At 39.4% G+C, this 17,540-nt stretch overlaps 1 protein-coding gene across 1 annotated transcript in view; it reads left to right on the forward strand.

Moving 5' to 3' along the window:
- The window catches only part of LOC309556062 (collagen alpha-4(VI) chain-like), a gene marked incomplete at its 5' end in the record, with an annotated part of 225,801 nt that overhangs the window by 91,469 nt on the left and 116,792 nt on the right, over positions 1-17,540 (forward strand). Inside the window, 4 exons of the mRNA XM_082258374.1 lie at positions 2,289-2,351; positions 2,855-2,917; positions 4,321-4,383; positions 8,254-8,316. Of these exons, the coding sequence (XP_082114500.1) occupies positions 2,289-2,351; positions 2,855-2,917; positions 4,321-4,383; positions 8,254-8,316 (252 nt within the window). The remainder of the gene's footprint in view (positions 1-2,288; positions 2,352-2,854; positions 2,918-4,320; positions 4,384-8,253; positions 8,317-17,540) is intronic.

Genomic DNA, 17,540 nt, shown 5'->3' on the forward strand with positions numbered 1-17,540 from the left:
CTTTTATTGCTTTATTTTTTTTTTTAGCTGATTTAAGCAAGTCTTGGTGCTATTTTTTGGGAGCAGTGTATGAAGAAAATCTCTCATGGCGCTTACATTGAGGGAACCTAAAAAAAATAAGGGGTTCCCATTTTTCTTGGAAGAAAGTGTGCATTTTAGCATTATACCCAGGCTTACTTTACACTTTACGCCCATTTCCAACCTATAGAAAGGGGAGACAAACTTTTGTTTTTGTGTTTGTGACCACATTGGGGATATTCTCCCTTGCTTCCTGTCCCTATGACTCTGAAGCAAAAAATTAGGGGATTTAGTAGTCACTAAAACAGGGAGGCAAAGACAGCTATGAAAACATTGTCAAAAGTCCTAACTCCATGCTCTACTTTTGCTTGTGTCCCTGTAGGAGAGATTTAACATCACTTCCTGTTCTAACAGAAAGAGAGGGAAAACTTACTAATAGGGACACAGATGACAAAAAAGGTTCTTCACCTCTCTATGGAAAAATAAATCCCAATTTTTGTCAGTTGGGCTTCATAAAGCATATAGCAATTGATACCAATCATTAGGGAAAGCATCTTCCATTAATCTGAGTATTGCATTATCATTGCCTATTGCCTTTGGATTCATTTTTAATTATGCCTGAGTGAAGCTCACCTCCAAATTGGTTTGTTCTATTAATTTAACTTATTGTAGCAGTGAAAGCAATAATTCCAAAAGTCTGTTTATTAGAAATTTGGGAAGAGAAAATATTGGAACGATTAATTGTAGTAGGAAGTATTAAATAAAAATAAATGGTTAAGCAAAAAAAAAAGTATAATAGTAACAGAAAGTAGTAGTAGTAGTAATACAAAGAGTGAAAAAAATGTATAAACAATATAAAGAGAGCTTGCTAGAAAAAAAGAAAGTAAAAAGAAATAGTTTGAAACACAAGAAAAATAAATGCTACTTATGCGTTATTATTAAAAATGCAGGATCCACCTTAAAGGCGCTCTAATAAGCTGGAAACTACCACTGCGCCTGAGAATAAAAGACTGATAATGGTAAATAGTTTAACAATGTAATCAAGATAAAAATGTCTAAAAAGAGTAGGCTAGGCAAATATAACCATCAATGAAAGTTAATGAAAATAAGCAGCTTCCACTTTAAAAAGAATAAACAGTAAAAAATCATGTCTACCTTCTTGAAATAAAATCAATGAAAATGAACAGTGGCGCATCACAAATATCACCCATGAACAAATGGGATAATTAATGAGTATTATAGGACCAGTCCATATAAATAAATAGATAAAAAATGAGAGCTTTTCACCACACCACATGAATGAGTGTCACCGCTCCCTTTTAGTCATACACTCACCAGATATATGACAAATAATCGCATATCCAGCAACCGCAGAAAAAAACCCTTAAAGGTCAGCAAATAATTCCAAATGATTGCCACCAGCTAATGATACTCCGGAGTAATGCAACTCAGATGGAAGGGAGAAAACAGACGAAATCCATAGCGTGATACTGTCAAACTGATAAAACTTTTATTCACACAATTTCTTCATACATTCAACTCACATTTCATAAATGATGTACCGGCAGATAAAATGATAAATACTGCTGGTGAATCGTGGTAGCAGTTGCGGTGGATGAGACAAGACTCAACTGTTTTCTCTCTAGGCTTTGTAATGTCACTTCCGGTTTGGGCGTCAGTAAACAGATCTAGTTGCTGTGCAGCCACTTCTCAATGCATTTCGTCATTCCAACTTCGTCCTGGGATTGGCTGCATGGCAATGACCGTTTTGTGTATGACTATAGTTGTGTATGACCAAGTGTATGACTAAAGGGAGCGGTGACACTCATTCACGTAGTGAGCGGGAAAGCCAAGCTCAGAAGTTCAGAATTTTCCTTTATATGAACTCTCATTTTTTATCTATTTATTTATATGGACTGGTCTATAACTTTCATTGATTTTATTTCAAGGAGTTAGACATGTTTTTTACTATGCGTTATTATTACTCATCCTGTATATTGCACAGAATGGCTGTAAACTAGAAAGTTAAATGATGATCTCTCTGCCGTAAATTGTGTATGTTGTTGTATTACTGTATGTATGAAAACATATAGAAAAGTGAAACTTTAATATATTTTCAAAGAACTATTTCAAAAACATTGGTGCCATCATCAGCAACATATAGATGTTTGCTTTAATTTTGTAACCTCTGATTTTTTCCCATCAACATTAAAGTGGACTATTAGTATCAAAATCAGATCCTTCATTTTATGGCCTTTTTTGATTTGAAGGGTGTACGTGGATTTCCTGGAGAAAACGGTATCTCAGGAGAAAATGGACTTCAAGGCATACAGGTATTTTATTGTAACCAAGCTTATTTCATTGAAATAAAGTCTGGCCAACTTTCCATTTACTGTGTATAATTAATTAAATTCATTTATGCATTAGTCATATTTGATTACAAAAAACCTTGACATGCAAATTGCTACAATTTAGATGACAATGCACTGTAGATGACATAATTCATATATATATAAATTCATGTATATGATTTTACCATTCTTGGTGCCTGTCTGACTTCCATCTGCTGTATGCATATATCTAATAAATATTAAGTAAGTATTAAGGATTACTATAATTATTATTTTTTTTTCTACCTATCTTTTTTTAGGTACTGTATTGCAGATATTACATGCATTAACTTACTGCATTAAAGTAAAAAAATAAATATACAGTATGATGTCACATTAAATGTATATTTTATGTTAGACATTCAGGAAAGTTTACACAGCTGTGATTTGTAACCCAATTTTTTTTTTATATATATCTCATGTTAGTTCTGACTTCCTATTTTTAGGGCCCCAAAGGTTTGCTTGGTCTACCAGGACCACAAGGACAACAAGGATTACCAGGACCTCAGGTATATTAATTCATCTTTTAAACAAAAGTATTTTTTTTTTCAAGAAACTTTATTAAAACCAATTTGCGGTACATAAAAAATGCAGGAAAAACAATGAACAACATTTTAAATTTTATGGGAATCAGTAGCTGGTGAAAAGTCAAGACTTCAGACTGACTAAAAATGAAAAAAGGGTACAGACTGTCAGTTAAACATACTAGAATCCTAGTTGGATGGATCTATGTTAGGCACCTGCTCTATAAACCATACAAAGAAAATAAAAAAGATGGAGTGAACGAAATGGGTGGGGGGGGGGGGGGAGTAAACAAAAGTATTAAGCAGAGCCTAATATTGGTTAAAAAACTAAATAAAAAATGGCATACTGTATATGATGAAATCTGTGACTACCATTAACAGTCTGTGATTACCATTACGTTTTTGTCCTTCTAAGCCCCCCGGTAACGTAGTCTATTACCTGTAGATCTATTACTTTCCACATTACCTAACGGGTTGATGGATTGACAAGATTGTTCTATCTGCAGTGACATTGCATAGCATCATTGTCATCTTGTGGATAGGGTACTCTGAGATGGGCATGTAGCTTTATATTGACTATAAAAATTGACAAACATACTATGAGAAGTCTTACATTTTTTTATTTCAGGAAAAAAAGTTGAAACTATAAAAATAAAAGCTGTGATTAAACTGTTTTAAGTGTTAAATGGTTTGCCCTAACCCGTGTAACTACCACTTTAAAAGCTTGATCTGCAGATAAAAGTGGGAAAAAATATAAATAAATGCGTTTGAAATAAAAAAGGTATGGATATACAAAATACTATAATACCGTTTTTATTATGAGTGCAAGAACAAAAGTATATGCTCTTTTAAAAAGGTACACTCCAGTCTAGCTTGAAAATTAAGCCCTGAGTGGTGTTAAAGGAGAATAGCCCACATGTGTACTTCAGTGTTACATTTAGGCATAGCTGTATTGCACCATTAAACCCCAGTACCTTTTGTCAGTACTAAGAAGTTTCTCACAGCCACCTATTAAATAAAAAATATGCTTGGATGTTTGAATGGGATTTGTGATACAAGAAGCAGATATGGTCTAATACATAGAGAGGATTCAGGAAGTCAACTTTCAGGGTCCATTCACACCAGCATGCACCAATAATACTTTAAATGTGCCAGCATGCTTTGGTGCCATTTTCTGTAAATGCCATCCCAAAGCACCTATGTTGCAGCAAATCACAACAAGCAGTAAAGGAACTTACACTAAGGTAAACAATTTACACTTAGCTCAGATGAGGTTTTTGCTTGAAATAATTAATTTACGCACTTATTTAACTTGTTGCGTGAAATTGTTGTTATTAAATCACTACTTGTCAGTCTGTTTATTATCCTGACACGTCCTTGTTTTTTAGGGAACACCTGGTGATGTGGGTGCTCCTGGGGGCCCTGGTCGTCAAGGACCTAAGGGTCAAAAGGTAGGTTGTTTCAAAAAACGTACATTTTACTACAAGGCAAATACTAAATTTGCATATGAAACCAGAATTGAATTATAAAGAAGTTAAAAAGTTTTCATTTAGCTTTTGTGGCAGCTGCTTACCTGGAAAAACTTTTCTCTATGCATTTATTTCTTGAATCCCTTGATTCTGTCCATTTATATGCTTGTCCACTTGAGTCCTCTTGTCTCCCATGTTGCAGTTTACAAGGGAATTTTCCCCAGAGCTTATTGAATAGAGCGAGGCTCTGCTTATCATCCAATCATGTGCAAGGAAAAAAGTATTTTTAATTTTTATATTTTCTTTACCTGTGATTGGGTATTCTTTGCACAGCAAAATTTCACCATATGCACTAAGCTCTGGAGAAAAATCCTTGCAAAGTGAACAGCCTGTTTGCCTTTAGTAAATCAACCTCCATATATTCTTAGCCTGCATTTGTTTCTTTATAAGGTCACTACTCCCTGATACATGTTGTACTATCTAATCTTCTCAAATCCATCCCAGAGTTGAAACATGAGACTGACTACACCATGGATGACAAACTGACCACATTCTTAGCTAGAAAATTGGTTCCCCTGTGTATTTACGCCAGCATTATCTAAGCTGAGACCACCTAATGGGCACCCATACCCAAAATCCGGAGCTGATCTTAAAGGAATTTCATAATTTTCATTCTACGCTATACCATAAGCCAAGCCAGTTTATGAAGGATAGGGCAGATGGTTTTTTTCATGAGATTTCCTTACCACAGCTTCAGCAAACTCATCTGGAGCTTATTGAAAACGAATTTTCTGACCCAGAAATTATAAAGTCCTTGCATCTATTTAAAACCCCAGGCCCTGATGGGTTTTCTGGCCATTATTACAGGAAATATCAATAGATTTTGATTCTCCATCTATGCTCCTACATATGATGAGGTAATCACATCCCAGAATATGAGAATGCGGTATATATACATGTTTTATTGAAACCGGGAAGGGACCATGGTGATTGCTCCAACTACCGTCCAATCTCTTTGATAAACATGGACTTAAAAATAATGTCAAAGGCACTTGCATTTAGATTGAACTCCTTTTTTACCCATTATATTCACCGTGACCAAGTGGGCTTTGTTCCTAATCACCAGGCATTGGATCAAACCAGGAGAATTATAGATATTATTTCAGCTATTCATTCTGGCTGTAATGGAAAAGAACCCTGACAGGGAATGTTGATGTCTTTGGATATGCATAAGGCCTTTGACTCCCTGTCTTGGGACTATTTATTTCTTGTTTTGTTTCGATTTGGCTTTGGCTCCAAATTTTTATTCATGCTGAAAATACTATATAGCTTGTCTACTGCATCCTTAATTGTTAAGGGCTACTCTTTGGACCCTCTTGCAATTCAAAGAGGGACTCATCAGGGTTGTCCTCTATCTCCATTGCTATTTGTTTTGGCCCTGGAACCACTGGCTATTAAAATTTGTAATTGCCCAGACGTAAAGGGGATAGATTGTGAAGATAGGGAGCACAAATGTGCACTATTTGCAGGTGATATCTTGATGGTTATCTTGACGCCTAACACCACCCTCCCTAATCTTTATGCAATACTTCATCCTTTTTCAAAGACTTAACATTTAAATCTTATGGATTATTTATGGATTAATCATGAGAAGTCACGGGTGTTAAATATTTCTTTACAGGACAGCACGATAGAAGCCCTTAAATACTTGTATAAGTTTAATTGGTAACCTGAGGCTCTCCCATACCTGACGCTCTCTTTACACAATCTATATTTCCATAACTATCCTGCACTATATAAATGCTTAACGGTAGATATGGCTAGATGGCAACTCCATCCTCCCCTGTGGTTTGGCAGACTGCACTCCTTAAAAATGAATATTCTCCTAAGAATTTTATATAATTTTTGTACTATACCAGTGGCTTTGGTTTGGTTTGGTCTGGTTTGATTGCATTTCAAAAGAAGCTCTTTCTGTTTATTTGGGGAGACAAGAGGCCTAGGGTGAATATGCACACATTGTTTACTCCAAAACAAAAGGGAGACCTGGGAGTCCCTGATTTGCTTTAATACTTTTATGCAGCCCAGTTGGCCCAGCTCACTAGATTTCATTCACTCCAACCTTAGTCTCAGTGGATGAAAGTGGAATCATATTCCTGCCTATCTAGGCCGATTTCCCATGTCATGTGCCTACCAGCGGAGGACCGGCCCCACAAATTCAAGTCTCACTGCCCATTGGCTCCTTTATTAAGAAATAGGGATTTCACCCTGGGCCTCACTCCCCACGCATTCAAATGGTGGTCCAATAAGGGTTTTATGTGCATAGCAGACCTTTGTGATCATGAGGGAATATTGACCAAGCAAACCCTAATGGAGAGGCACCAACTGCCAGAGTCAGAATACTTTCGATACACTCAAATAAAGCATTACCTGCATACTTTTTCTCAAAAATGTGATCTTGTAACTATGTCACCTTTGGCATATTTATGTCATAAGTATGATAAGTATGATAAGGTTCAAGGTCATATATCTGAGATATATACTATTCTAATGTATACCTCAGCCAAACAGGGCTACATGCTTAAATGGGAGCAGGACATCCAGGAAAGTTTTGAAATTGAGGAATGGCACACAATTGCGCAGGCAGCCTTGAGGTCACCCATCAACACTTCTATTATTGAATAAAACTATAGAGTACTGTTGAGATGGTCCATGGTGGCAGCCAGATTGACTTCCTATGTCCTGGGAACTTCATCTTTGTATTTTTGAGGCTGTGGTCAGGAAGGGACAACATACCAGCTATGGTAGCAAGGTGAGACGATTTTTGATCAGAGTCTACAATTTAATTTTTCCTTCACTCAAATCAATCTGATCAAGTCCCCCAAACATGCTCTGCTGGAATACAAAGTGGAGGAAGCCTTGAAAAAAACAGCTTAAATGCACGCTTTCCTGACTGTGATGATATATGAACAGTTATCGGCAATCCTAAACGACAAAATGAAGGCATTTGAAAGGGTCTGGAATTCATGGATTAGACAAGTAACCAATGATCCCTGGACTATACCTGACTAATATGCCTTCTGGTGGCGAGTGCTAGAGCGTGGTGTCTCCCTCCACCCCCCTCCCCTTTCCTTCCTTTTCCTCTTGCTTATATTTATTTTTCTTTCCTTTACTTGTGTGATTAAAATATGCGGGTTACGCAATTTTACAGTCACGGAAGATAGAATGTCCTCTCCCTATGGTAGAAGAGACTTGTACCCCTGAATGTATAGGGCATACCCCGAACTTTATCAAATCAAATGGCTTTCATGAAAATAACATGACATCCTAAGATTATCGGGTTTTACAATCTCTTAATAGGCTATAATTGCTAGACTACAAATTATTGAGGATACAGTAAGTCATAGGCTCGTGGTTATGTGTTTCGGAAGTGATGAAGGTAGGCATTCAAGACACCCTTAGCTAGTGTGGAGCCTTGTTTTATACGCCTTCTATTCTTCCATTGATTGATTATAATGCAAACTCTTCTGTTCTTGTCCTATTTGCATATAGTGTTGTGGAAATTGTTTTGTTTTAAAATATTTATAATTTCTTTATTCTTTGTCAAAAATATTAAATAAAAAATATTGAAATATTGAAACTGCCATAGATGAAGATAGGAGAGACAGAAGTTGAAAGCCAAAATTGCTCTTATCAGTGCAGGCCACTACTATTAGTCTATTTGAAGCCATTTATTTGACAGTTCCTCAAGATAGTTGGTTTATATTAACAGCCTGAACAATGTTATAGCTTTCAGAAAAGCTCACAGTCCTCTGATATAAATATATATCAACTGCTACTGCCTTTAAAATATAGGGAGAACATGGTGAAATCGGAGAAAAAGGTGAAATCGGGATTCCAGGACGTCGAGGTTTGCCAGTGAGTTTTATTCTATGATATTGCCATTTTTGCTTTTATGGAATCTTGGTAGGTGCAGTTTTTTTTTTTTTTTTTTTTTACAGTATGTTTGCGTATTTAAAGAAATCAGAATTTTTTAATCACACATTTTTTTTTGGAGCAAAGTGTCAAATTCAACCCTTTTAGTAAATTATGATATGATATTATGATAAAAATGATTTCTCTAGTGGCTAGTACACAAATCTTTACATTTATTAAAGTAGCAAAAATATGAAACAGCAAACCAGTTGCTTTAGTCTTTTGTAGTCAAACTTTTCTTTCTTTCACTTTCCCACCGTTTCATTTAATGTTGCGTTTAAATCTTAATCTATAATTTAATTATGTATGTACATTTTATGTACAGCTAAAACCTATAGAGAACTTTATTATTGACTAATATTTTTTGTTGTAAAATACGTTTTTCTTTTTTATAAATTTTTAAAATGTATAACATTACAACAAGCAGCATAACAATATTAAAGATACACAAGATAAGAAGAGATCAGAAGTCATCTAATAAAAATTAAAGTTAAAAAACAGAAAAAAACCACGCAAAGCAATGGTCACTGAATAATTTTAGAATATTAAGACATTTTGTGAGTCAAAAGCAGAGTAGTGAAGTATTACTTGACAGAGTTATAGTTGTGATACGATAAGAGGCTCATGATACAGTTATGCTTATATTTATTAATATTCATTTTCCTTTCAAATGTTTTTATTGAATTTTTTCAAACATACAGGTAAAGAAGTCAAAACATTCAGGCTAAAATAAAATAAAATAAAATAGCTTGCAGGCGTTTCACTTAGGTATCTTTTCAGATGAACTTAAAGCAGGATAGTCACATCGGCTACATTAACAACCATCAACAATAAGTAGTATATGACCATGAACTATAATTATTGTGATCCCACTTATGCCTATATATCACATTATATAACTAGTAGTGCAATCTGTCTGAACTAGTATATATATATTATACCTTGTTTGCCATTACTTCCGTTTATATGTATCGTACCACTGAGTTTAATATTCATTTTCATTTGTATTAATAATAATCTCCTTACAAAATGAAAATACATAATTTTTGGCAGCTCTGAGAAAGATTGTGTATATTATGCCCAAGTCATATAAATAATTTAGGGCAAGGTAATAAAGATGGTGATAATTTTAAGAAAGTTATTATTTTGACTTCCCACTAAAAATGAAAAAACATCTAATGCAACATATCTCAGTTATAAAACCTACTGCAAAACAAACATGTTTGTTTGGCCCCTAACCATCCAAGATCACCCATAACCAAACAAATTGTAAATGCCTTTGTTATATACTAGCATTACAACCCTTACTCTGCAAGGCTGCACGTGTACTGTACCATCAAGCCACACTAAAGCTTGCTATACACTAGTAGAATTTTGTTTGAAAATGTTCATTCTCAAAAACTTTTGTTTGACGTTTGTTTTTAACTGTAGTGATGATCACCTGAAAGGAAAATGTTTCATGTACAAATTAATTTCTAACAGTGAATGTGGGATTTATTCAGGTAATTACCGTATGTTAATTTCAAAATCGAATGTCAAAAGCAAGTACTTTTGAACAACATTCATGGAATCTCTGAAGATGGAATGTATGGATAGAATGTACAGATGAGATTTTTTTGTACAAACGCTCATATGAAAATCTACCATGGTGGACTTTACAGTATCCAGTCAAGCTGCTGCAGAGCTGCTGCTTGAGCCAGCTACCTGTGGTCTACATCAAGTCCCACTGGCATCTGCCACTAGAGTAAGCATGTTCTCCCACAGAAAACCCTTGCTAAATAACATATATACAGATTAAAGTAAAACTAAAAGGTAAAACAGTTTTTTTTTTTTTTTGCATATTTTGGATTAGAGTAAACAGGAAGTGAAGGAATAACTAAGAAGTCAGTGAATACCACATGCAAATCCTTTGTATAGTGATAGATGTTTTAGGGGCTGTGGCCAACATGGAGATGTGGTGGCACTGCCTGCACCTAACCAGGATTTGGTCTAGGATTTTCAGACTCCTGTATACCTTATTTTACTTACCCATCCACAAGGATGTAAAGATGGTCCTATTTCACTGTCCTTTCCAGGGTCTATTTTCCTACCAACAGAAACTAGCCACCTATTTGTTTCTTGCGTACCATAGCAAAGACTACTATACAAAGGTGCAGTGCTAAAATACAAAGGTATTTAAAGTGAAGAAAAAAAAATTAAGTGTCCATATAGTGAAACAAAATTCACAAAGTTCAATCAAAAAAGAAAGTCTATAACTTCCCAGTGTCCTTATGACAAAAAAAATCGAAGAACAGTTCTTCAACAATGTGCTTTCACCAAATACTAGGAATTCAAAACACCACGTGATCATCTTAAGTACACATGAAGTAACTTACCAGAAAGTATGTGACCATGTATGAAGATAATATCATAAAGTCCTCAATATATAGGTCCTCACATATAGGTGTCTGGATCCAGACAGACTGATGATGACATATGGAGTAAAAAGAACTCTCATAATGTAGTAAAACCGGTAGTCGAGTTTAAAAAGGTTACATATAGATGAGCGCTCAGGTGGTTAAAAAACTTCAGGAGCCGTCTAAATAGATTGTTATTACCATCCAATCAGCCTAAAAAAAAAAAAACTAAACCTGCTCACAGCACTCATATGCCATATGTACTTTTTACCTACATTCTCAGGAGTGCACAGTGCACAAAGTCGCGATCACTTCTCGGCCTTTTGGCTAAGATCAAGTGTAGTATCTGTTCTTATCAGTTGGTATGGGCCTTAGCTAGTACCAGTATGACCGAAACCCGGAGCGCTCTGAGTACTGAGGTATGGGGAGTAGGTCATCTGGGAAAGCATGTGGGGCCCGCCGCCTTCTGATTTGAATGGGTTGAACTGTCCTAACCAGTTCGAAGGGAGCAGGAAAGCCGGTCTGGAGGGTGAGCCCGGTGGAACTGCTCCTGGATGTAATGGGCTGAGGAACAGGATGGCGAGGGGAGGGCTTTCTCTCCTGGGTTTTGATCTGGCTTGGTGACGGGCCTGTCCCCAGTTGTAGGTAAGCTCTCTCTAAGCTGTCCAGGTTCTGACGTCTGCTGGTGGGGATAGGCTACACTCGGTCTGGCCGGGGGCTGAGATTGAAAAAGCCCGTAGTGTAAGTACCCCTGGGGTGGCAGCCCAGGGGTGCCTTAATTTCTCACTGGTGAGGGGCAGCTCGCTGTGAGTTTTTTCGGCACCTTGGTCACTGCACTATGCACACCTTTTTCGCACCTGCCTCTTGGGACAGGCCTTTTGGCTTGCACCAGAGGAATTTTTTATTCCGGCTGGAAGGCCTGCCTTGGTCCCTCACATGGCACCATCGCACTTTCCCCACTTCCCTTCCCCCACTTCTTTGTTTGTTTGTCCTTTTCTTTGGAGTTTGTCACTGCACTGTCACCTTTTTTCTTTATTTGCACGACTGGAGTGTGTGGGTCCTCGGGCCCAGCCTTGAGTCTTGGGAGGGGGTGGATATGGCCTTTTGGCTTAGTTCGCCCTCTCCCATGGGGTCTCCCTTCGGGGGAGCCCTACTTAGTACTCGGTGGGGGCTGTTTCGGCAGTCCCCCTGAAGAACGGGGTCGGTCTGGTTTCGGCCAGACAGACCATGAGTACCTTATATCCCTGTCAGGAGTCTTGCGCCCCGGGGGATCGAGGTTTCGGGTCCTACCTCTTCGGAGGGAAGACCATACGTTGTCGCACACCCTGTGCTTTTTTGTGTTCTCACTTTGTGTGTGTGCACTTTTTTATGCACCGGGTGGAGTCTTTTGAGTGTGTTGCACACGCTACGGGCTTTAAAAAAAAAAAATATAGTGAAACAAAATTCACAAAGTTCAATCAAAAAAGAAAGTCTATAACTTCCCAGTGTCCTTATGACAAAAAAATCGAAGAACAGTTCTTCAACAATGTGCTTTCACCAAATACTAGGAATTCAAAACACCACGTGATCATCTTAAGTACACATGAAGTAACTTACCAGAAAGTATGTGACCATGTATGAAGATTATATCATAAAGTCCTCAATATATAGGTCCTCACATATAGGTGTCTGGATCCAGACAGACTGATGATGACATATGGAGTAAAAAGAACTCTCATAATGTAGTAAAACCGGTACTCGAGTTTAAAAAGGTTACATATAGATGAGCACTCAGGTGGTTAAAAAACTTCAGGAAACCTAGGTTAGAATGACTGGGTGGAGCAAGAGGATGATGCCGTGAGGAGGACCGTAGCAGAGTCCAGAGACCCGTAGGCAGGCATCCGCCCACAACAGACAGCGTGCGGCACCCTCCCCCCTCAGACCCGGAAGGGAGTACACGTGGTGACACACCGCGCGCCAGAGAGCAGCCGTTCCAAAGGAGCCGAGCCTAGACCGGAGTGGAGCCTCCTTTTCCCCAGAGCGGAGTGGAGAGTCTTGGAACGACCAGGCTGTACGTTGGAGGTCGTGCAGAGACGGTGGGACCGGCCTTGGTGAGTCCCGAGACTATTACAACTTGAGCTGTATGTTTGGCCGTGCCACACGAGTACATTCACAAACGGAGGAGGTTCAGGAAAGGGGGGGGTTGGAAGATATAACATCCCATTAAGAAATATGAGGGATAAAGGATACGGACGCTGGTAAATGTCTGCTCTCCCCCCCCCATTTCCTATGCAGACTAGTGAACTGTACAATATAAAGAGACCAGGCCGGTCCACAGATATCTCCGCTTACTTTTTAAGGGGAGCACGTTGTGAAAGAGTGGAGGAACAGTATAGGATGGCTCCAACAAAGGCTGGAACAGCAGGGAACACAGGATCAAAGAAAGACAGTAAAAATAATAACAGCAGTAAGGAATTACAGGCTCAGAACATTGCGGACACAGCTGAGCAGATGGCGGTGGCGGGAAAGGAACAGTCAACGGCACAATCCCCCCCTCCCCAAAATTTATCAATACAGTCTCCTGAATGGAAAGAGTTAATATCTCTTATGCCTACGAAACAAGATCTAACTGCAATGGCTGCCTCGATAGTCAGCTCATTAACCAGCGAAATCAACTCTTTAAGGGGTCAGATACAGAAAATGGATGGAAGGATAGCGGGGGTGGAAAAAGACCAGGCCCAGATGGCAGAGAGAGTGGAGAGCATAGAGTCTTCGCAGAGATCATTTGCCAAACAGCTAATCATGATACAGCTGCAACAAGATGATGGAGAAAATAGGCATCGGCGGAATAACATACGCCTAAGAGGGCTACCTGAGACAGTGGAGGGACCCAACCTATCTGCCAAAATGACCGAGATTTTTAATAGCCTTCTGGACAGACCCCAGTTGGAGGCAATTGAGATGGACAGGGTCCACAGAGTAAGGGCTCCAAGGAGCATGGGCGAGGGATACCCACGAGATGTCCTGGCTAGGGTACATTTTTACGCCCTAAAAGAAAAAATAATGAGGAAGGCATGGGATAGGGGCCCCTTTGAGTTTGAAGGGGCAACGATCCGGCTCTTACCAGATCTATCAAGCAACACCCTAAGAATGCGAGCAGCAGTGAAACCCCTACTGGAGGAAATTCGGAAGGCAGGGGCCATCTATCACTGGGGTCACCCATTTCATCTAAAAGTCAAGAAAGGGGAACTGACCTTTACACTGCGCTGGCCTGATCAACTGCCAGGACTTTTTGCCTTCCTAGAGATTCAGCCGATCAGGGTCACTGACTGGCTGGGCCCCTCAGCTTTTAAGTAGAACCCAGGAATATCAATACAAGAATAAAGCTATTATTAATATAAGTCATATATGACTAATCTGGGATTGACTTGGGGTCACGGTCGGGGGAGGATGCGGGTCCAGGGGTAACTGGGGAGCCATGATTATTCTGGATTAATTGGTATTCAAGGGCAGTAATTTGCGGTGTTCTCTTTCCTTTATATTTGTGTTCTCTCTTTATCCCCCTCGGTGTCCTGCTGGTCTAGTGCTTTGGTTCCTCTCTTGGGTCTAAAACTCTCTGGGCATGGTCTTCGAAAGTAGGAGCCCTATGAGTTTGGAAACGAGCAGATGAGTGATTAGAAAAGGTAGAGTAATTCCAATAGGAGGCACAGAGCAGGTCAGAGGGGGCACATACGTGATATGGTGGAGGGGGAGGGGGTCGAGGGAGGAGGATCACCAATACTAGGTAGCTAGGGGGGCTCAGGAGTTAAATAATGTGTTTGGTAATTACAAAAGAAAAGGGATCCTGATACAGCGGGTGGATACAGGAATGTATAGGTAGGGGGGAATATATACGGGAACCCCAATCCTCCCTAGAGATAGCAACACAGGGGCGGATGCCTAGGGTACATGGACCTGCAGAGGTCGGTGTGTTTATTTCTTTCATTTTTCTTTTTCTTTTTGTTTTTTTCTTTATATCCTAAACTGGAGGAAATGAATGCACCTACAGGCTTATGTTAATTTGTCAACTCATTAGGAGATACAGATATTGTGGGTTGTGTTAGATTTGCTCCTGTTCACGGTATGAATCCTCGGATTTGCCCACCCAAATAGGTTGCGTCTAGTTACGCAGGGTCGAGAGTCGACCAATAGGATCACGCTCCACTGGCACTTCTTTGGGGGGGGGGGGTGGAAAAGGGGGGGGTTGTTCTGTCTTTTTTTTTTTTTCTCTTTTTTTTTTTTTTTTTTTCTTTTTTCTTTTTTTTCTTTCTCTCTCTGTCCCTTTTTTTTACTCGGTCTCCCCCTGTCTCTATTAGGTCTGAGTAGGTCTAGGGGGCTTTCTGTACAGAGGGATCAGTTTATCGACTTTGGATAAATCCTAGGCCTAGTAAGCCCTAAAGCCATTGGCACTTGGAGGGGACAAAGGGAGGAAGACAGCTGAGTAAGAAAATTCAGAAGTAAAGTAGTAAATTGGTTAGAATCATTTGAGACAGGAAAAATGCAGGAAGTGAAAATTATGTCATTAAACGTTAGAGGGTTGTCTACACCTGAAAAAAGAATACGCTTCCTGGCAGACATGAGACGAAACCATGGGCAGATAGTTTTCTGCCAGGAGACGTATTTTAAAAAAGAATCTATCCCAAAATTACAAAATAAGGATTTCCCATGGTCTTATCACGCCCCCACCCCTATTCCTAAATCAAAAGGGGTTAGCATATTGGTGGCCAAAGAGGTTCCATGGACATTTTTAGAAACTTGTATTGATCCACAAGGAAGATACTTGATGGTAAAGGGTAAGATAGGTGAAAGGCTGATTACTATGATTAATGTGTACTTCCCTAACCAGAATCAGATTTCATTCTTAACACTGGTGGCACCAATAATGTTAAACTTTCAAGAAGGGCTGGTAATCATGGGGGGGGATTTTAATTACGCTGCAGAGCCACTCTTAGATACATCACAAGGTACATCACATCTCTCATATGCCCGACTTAAAAAACTTAGTAAGGAAATCACACTCCTCAACCTAGTCGATCCCTGGCGCATTATGCATCCAAGTGAAAAAGATTTTACCTACTATTCGTCAGTACATAATAGGTACTCTAGAATAGATCGCATCCTAATTTCAAGGGGCGATCTGTCTAGAGTAGTGGCCTCACAGATTGGCTCTTTCTCCATGTCGGATCACTCCCCCATCCACATTATAATTAACTTTGAGGCAGGTCCAGTAAAGCCACCATCATGGAGACTGAATGAATCACTGGTGCAAGGAATAGAGACAAGAGCAGAGTTAGAGGCAGAACTGACAAAATATTTCCAGGAAAATAAAACACCAGAAGTTACTCCGTCGAACATATGGGAGGCCCACAAATGCGTCATTAGGGGAGTGTTGATTAGATTGGGAGCAAAACGTAAACGAGAAAGGGAGGAGAAGATCTCAGAGCTGCTAGCGCAGATAGAAGAATTAAGCGCCACTCATAAAAGATCGATGGCGATGGAACATCTAGTGCCCCTGACTGCGGCCAGGGAAAAACTCAACGAGTTACTTTATGAAAAAGCCATGAGAGTACTGGTGTCACAAAAAAGACATTACTACGAATATTCGGATAAACCAGGAACTATGTTAGCCAGAGCCCTAAGGGGGCCCCAGAAACGGACGGTAATTGCACAACTTCAAACAGGCGGGGGACAAATTAAATATGGATCATCAGAGATTGCCGAAGAATTTAGCAAATTCTACCAGAAGTTATATGACATCGCCTCATCGGAATCAGTTGATAGGGGGGGTGCTGGCTTCGATGAGGCGATCAATTATATCAAAAAGACAGATATGCCATCGCTGGATGCAGAACAGGCATTGGCATTAGAAGGAAAGATAACAGAAGAGGAACTAAAAACAGCTATCTCTCAGTTAAAACCACACAAGGCCCCAGGTCCAGATGGACTATCACTGTTATACTATCAGCAATTTTTTTCAAATTTAAAGACCCCCCTTTTGGAACATCTAAATTACATCGGGGAGGGAGGGGTCATGCCGACAGATTCTCTGAGAGCTTACATCACATTGATCCAGAAAGAAGGGAAGGACCCCGCGGTGTGCGGGAGTTACCGCCCAATCTCATTATTAAATTTAGACACCAAGTTGTTTTCTAAAATATTGGCAAATCGACTCCTGCCATATATACCACAATTAATACATCTCGACCAGGTCGGCTTTGTCCCTACAAGAGAAGCAAGGGATAACTCTATTCGAACAATAGATTTGATATATAATGTGCGTTTGCGGAGAATCCCGATGATGCTGCTATCAGTTGATGCGGAAAAGGCGTTTGACAGGGTGGCATGGAATTTTATCCGGGCCACCCTGTCACACTTAGGCCTAGGGGAATGGATGATGACGTGTATCCTATCATTGTACTCCGGTCCTACGGCGGCAGTAAGGGCAAATGGTTGGTGCTCAAGTTTTTTCAAGATAAAAAATGGCACTAGACAAGGCTGCCCCCTATCGCCGTTGATTTTTGTCTTGGCGTTAGAACCTTTACTGTGCAAAATCCGTCAAAGTGCAGAAATAGAGGGCGTACAAGTGGGTAGAGGTCAACATAAAGTGGCAGCCTACGCAGATGACCTGCTTTTTTATGTTACAAACCCTGACAGAACAATACCATCAATCCTAAAGGCTATCAGAGAGTATGGGGAAGTATCGTACTTCAAAATAAATGTGTCGAAGTCAGAGGCATTGAATGTGTCTATATT

The sequence above is a fragment of the Pelophylax lessonae genome (genome assembly GCF_965119305.1).
Source record: "Pelophylax lessonae genome assembly, chromosome: 5".
Taxonomy (NCBI): Eukaryota; Metazoa; Chordata; class Amphibia; order Anura; family Ranidae; genus Pelophylax; species Pelophylax lessonae.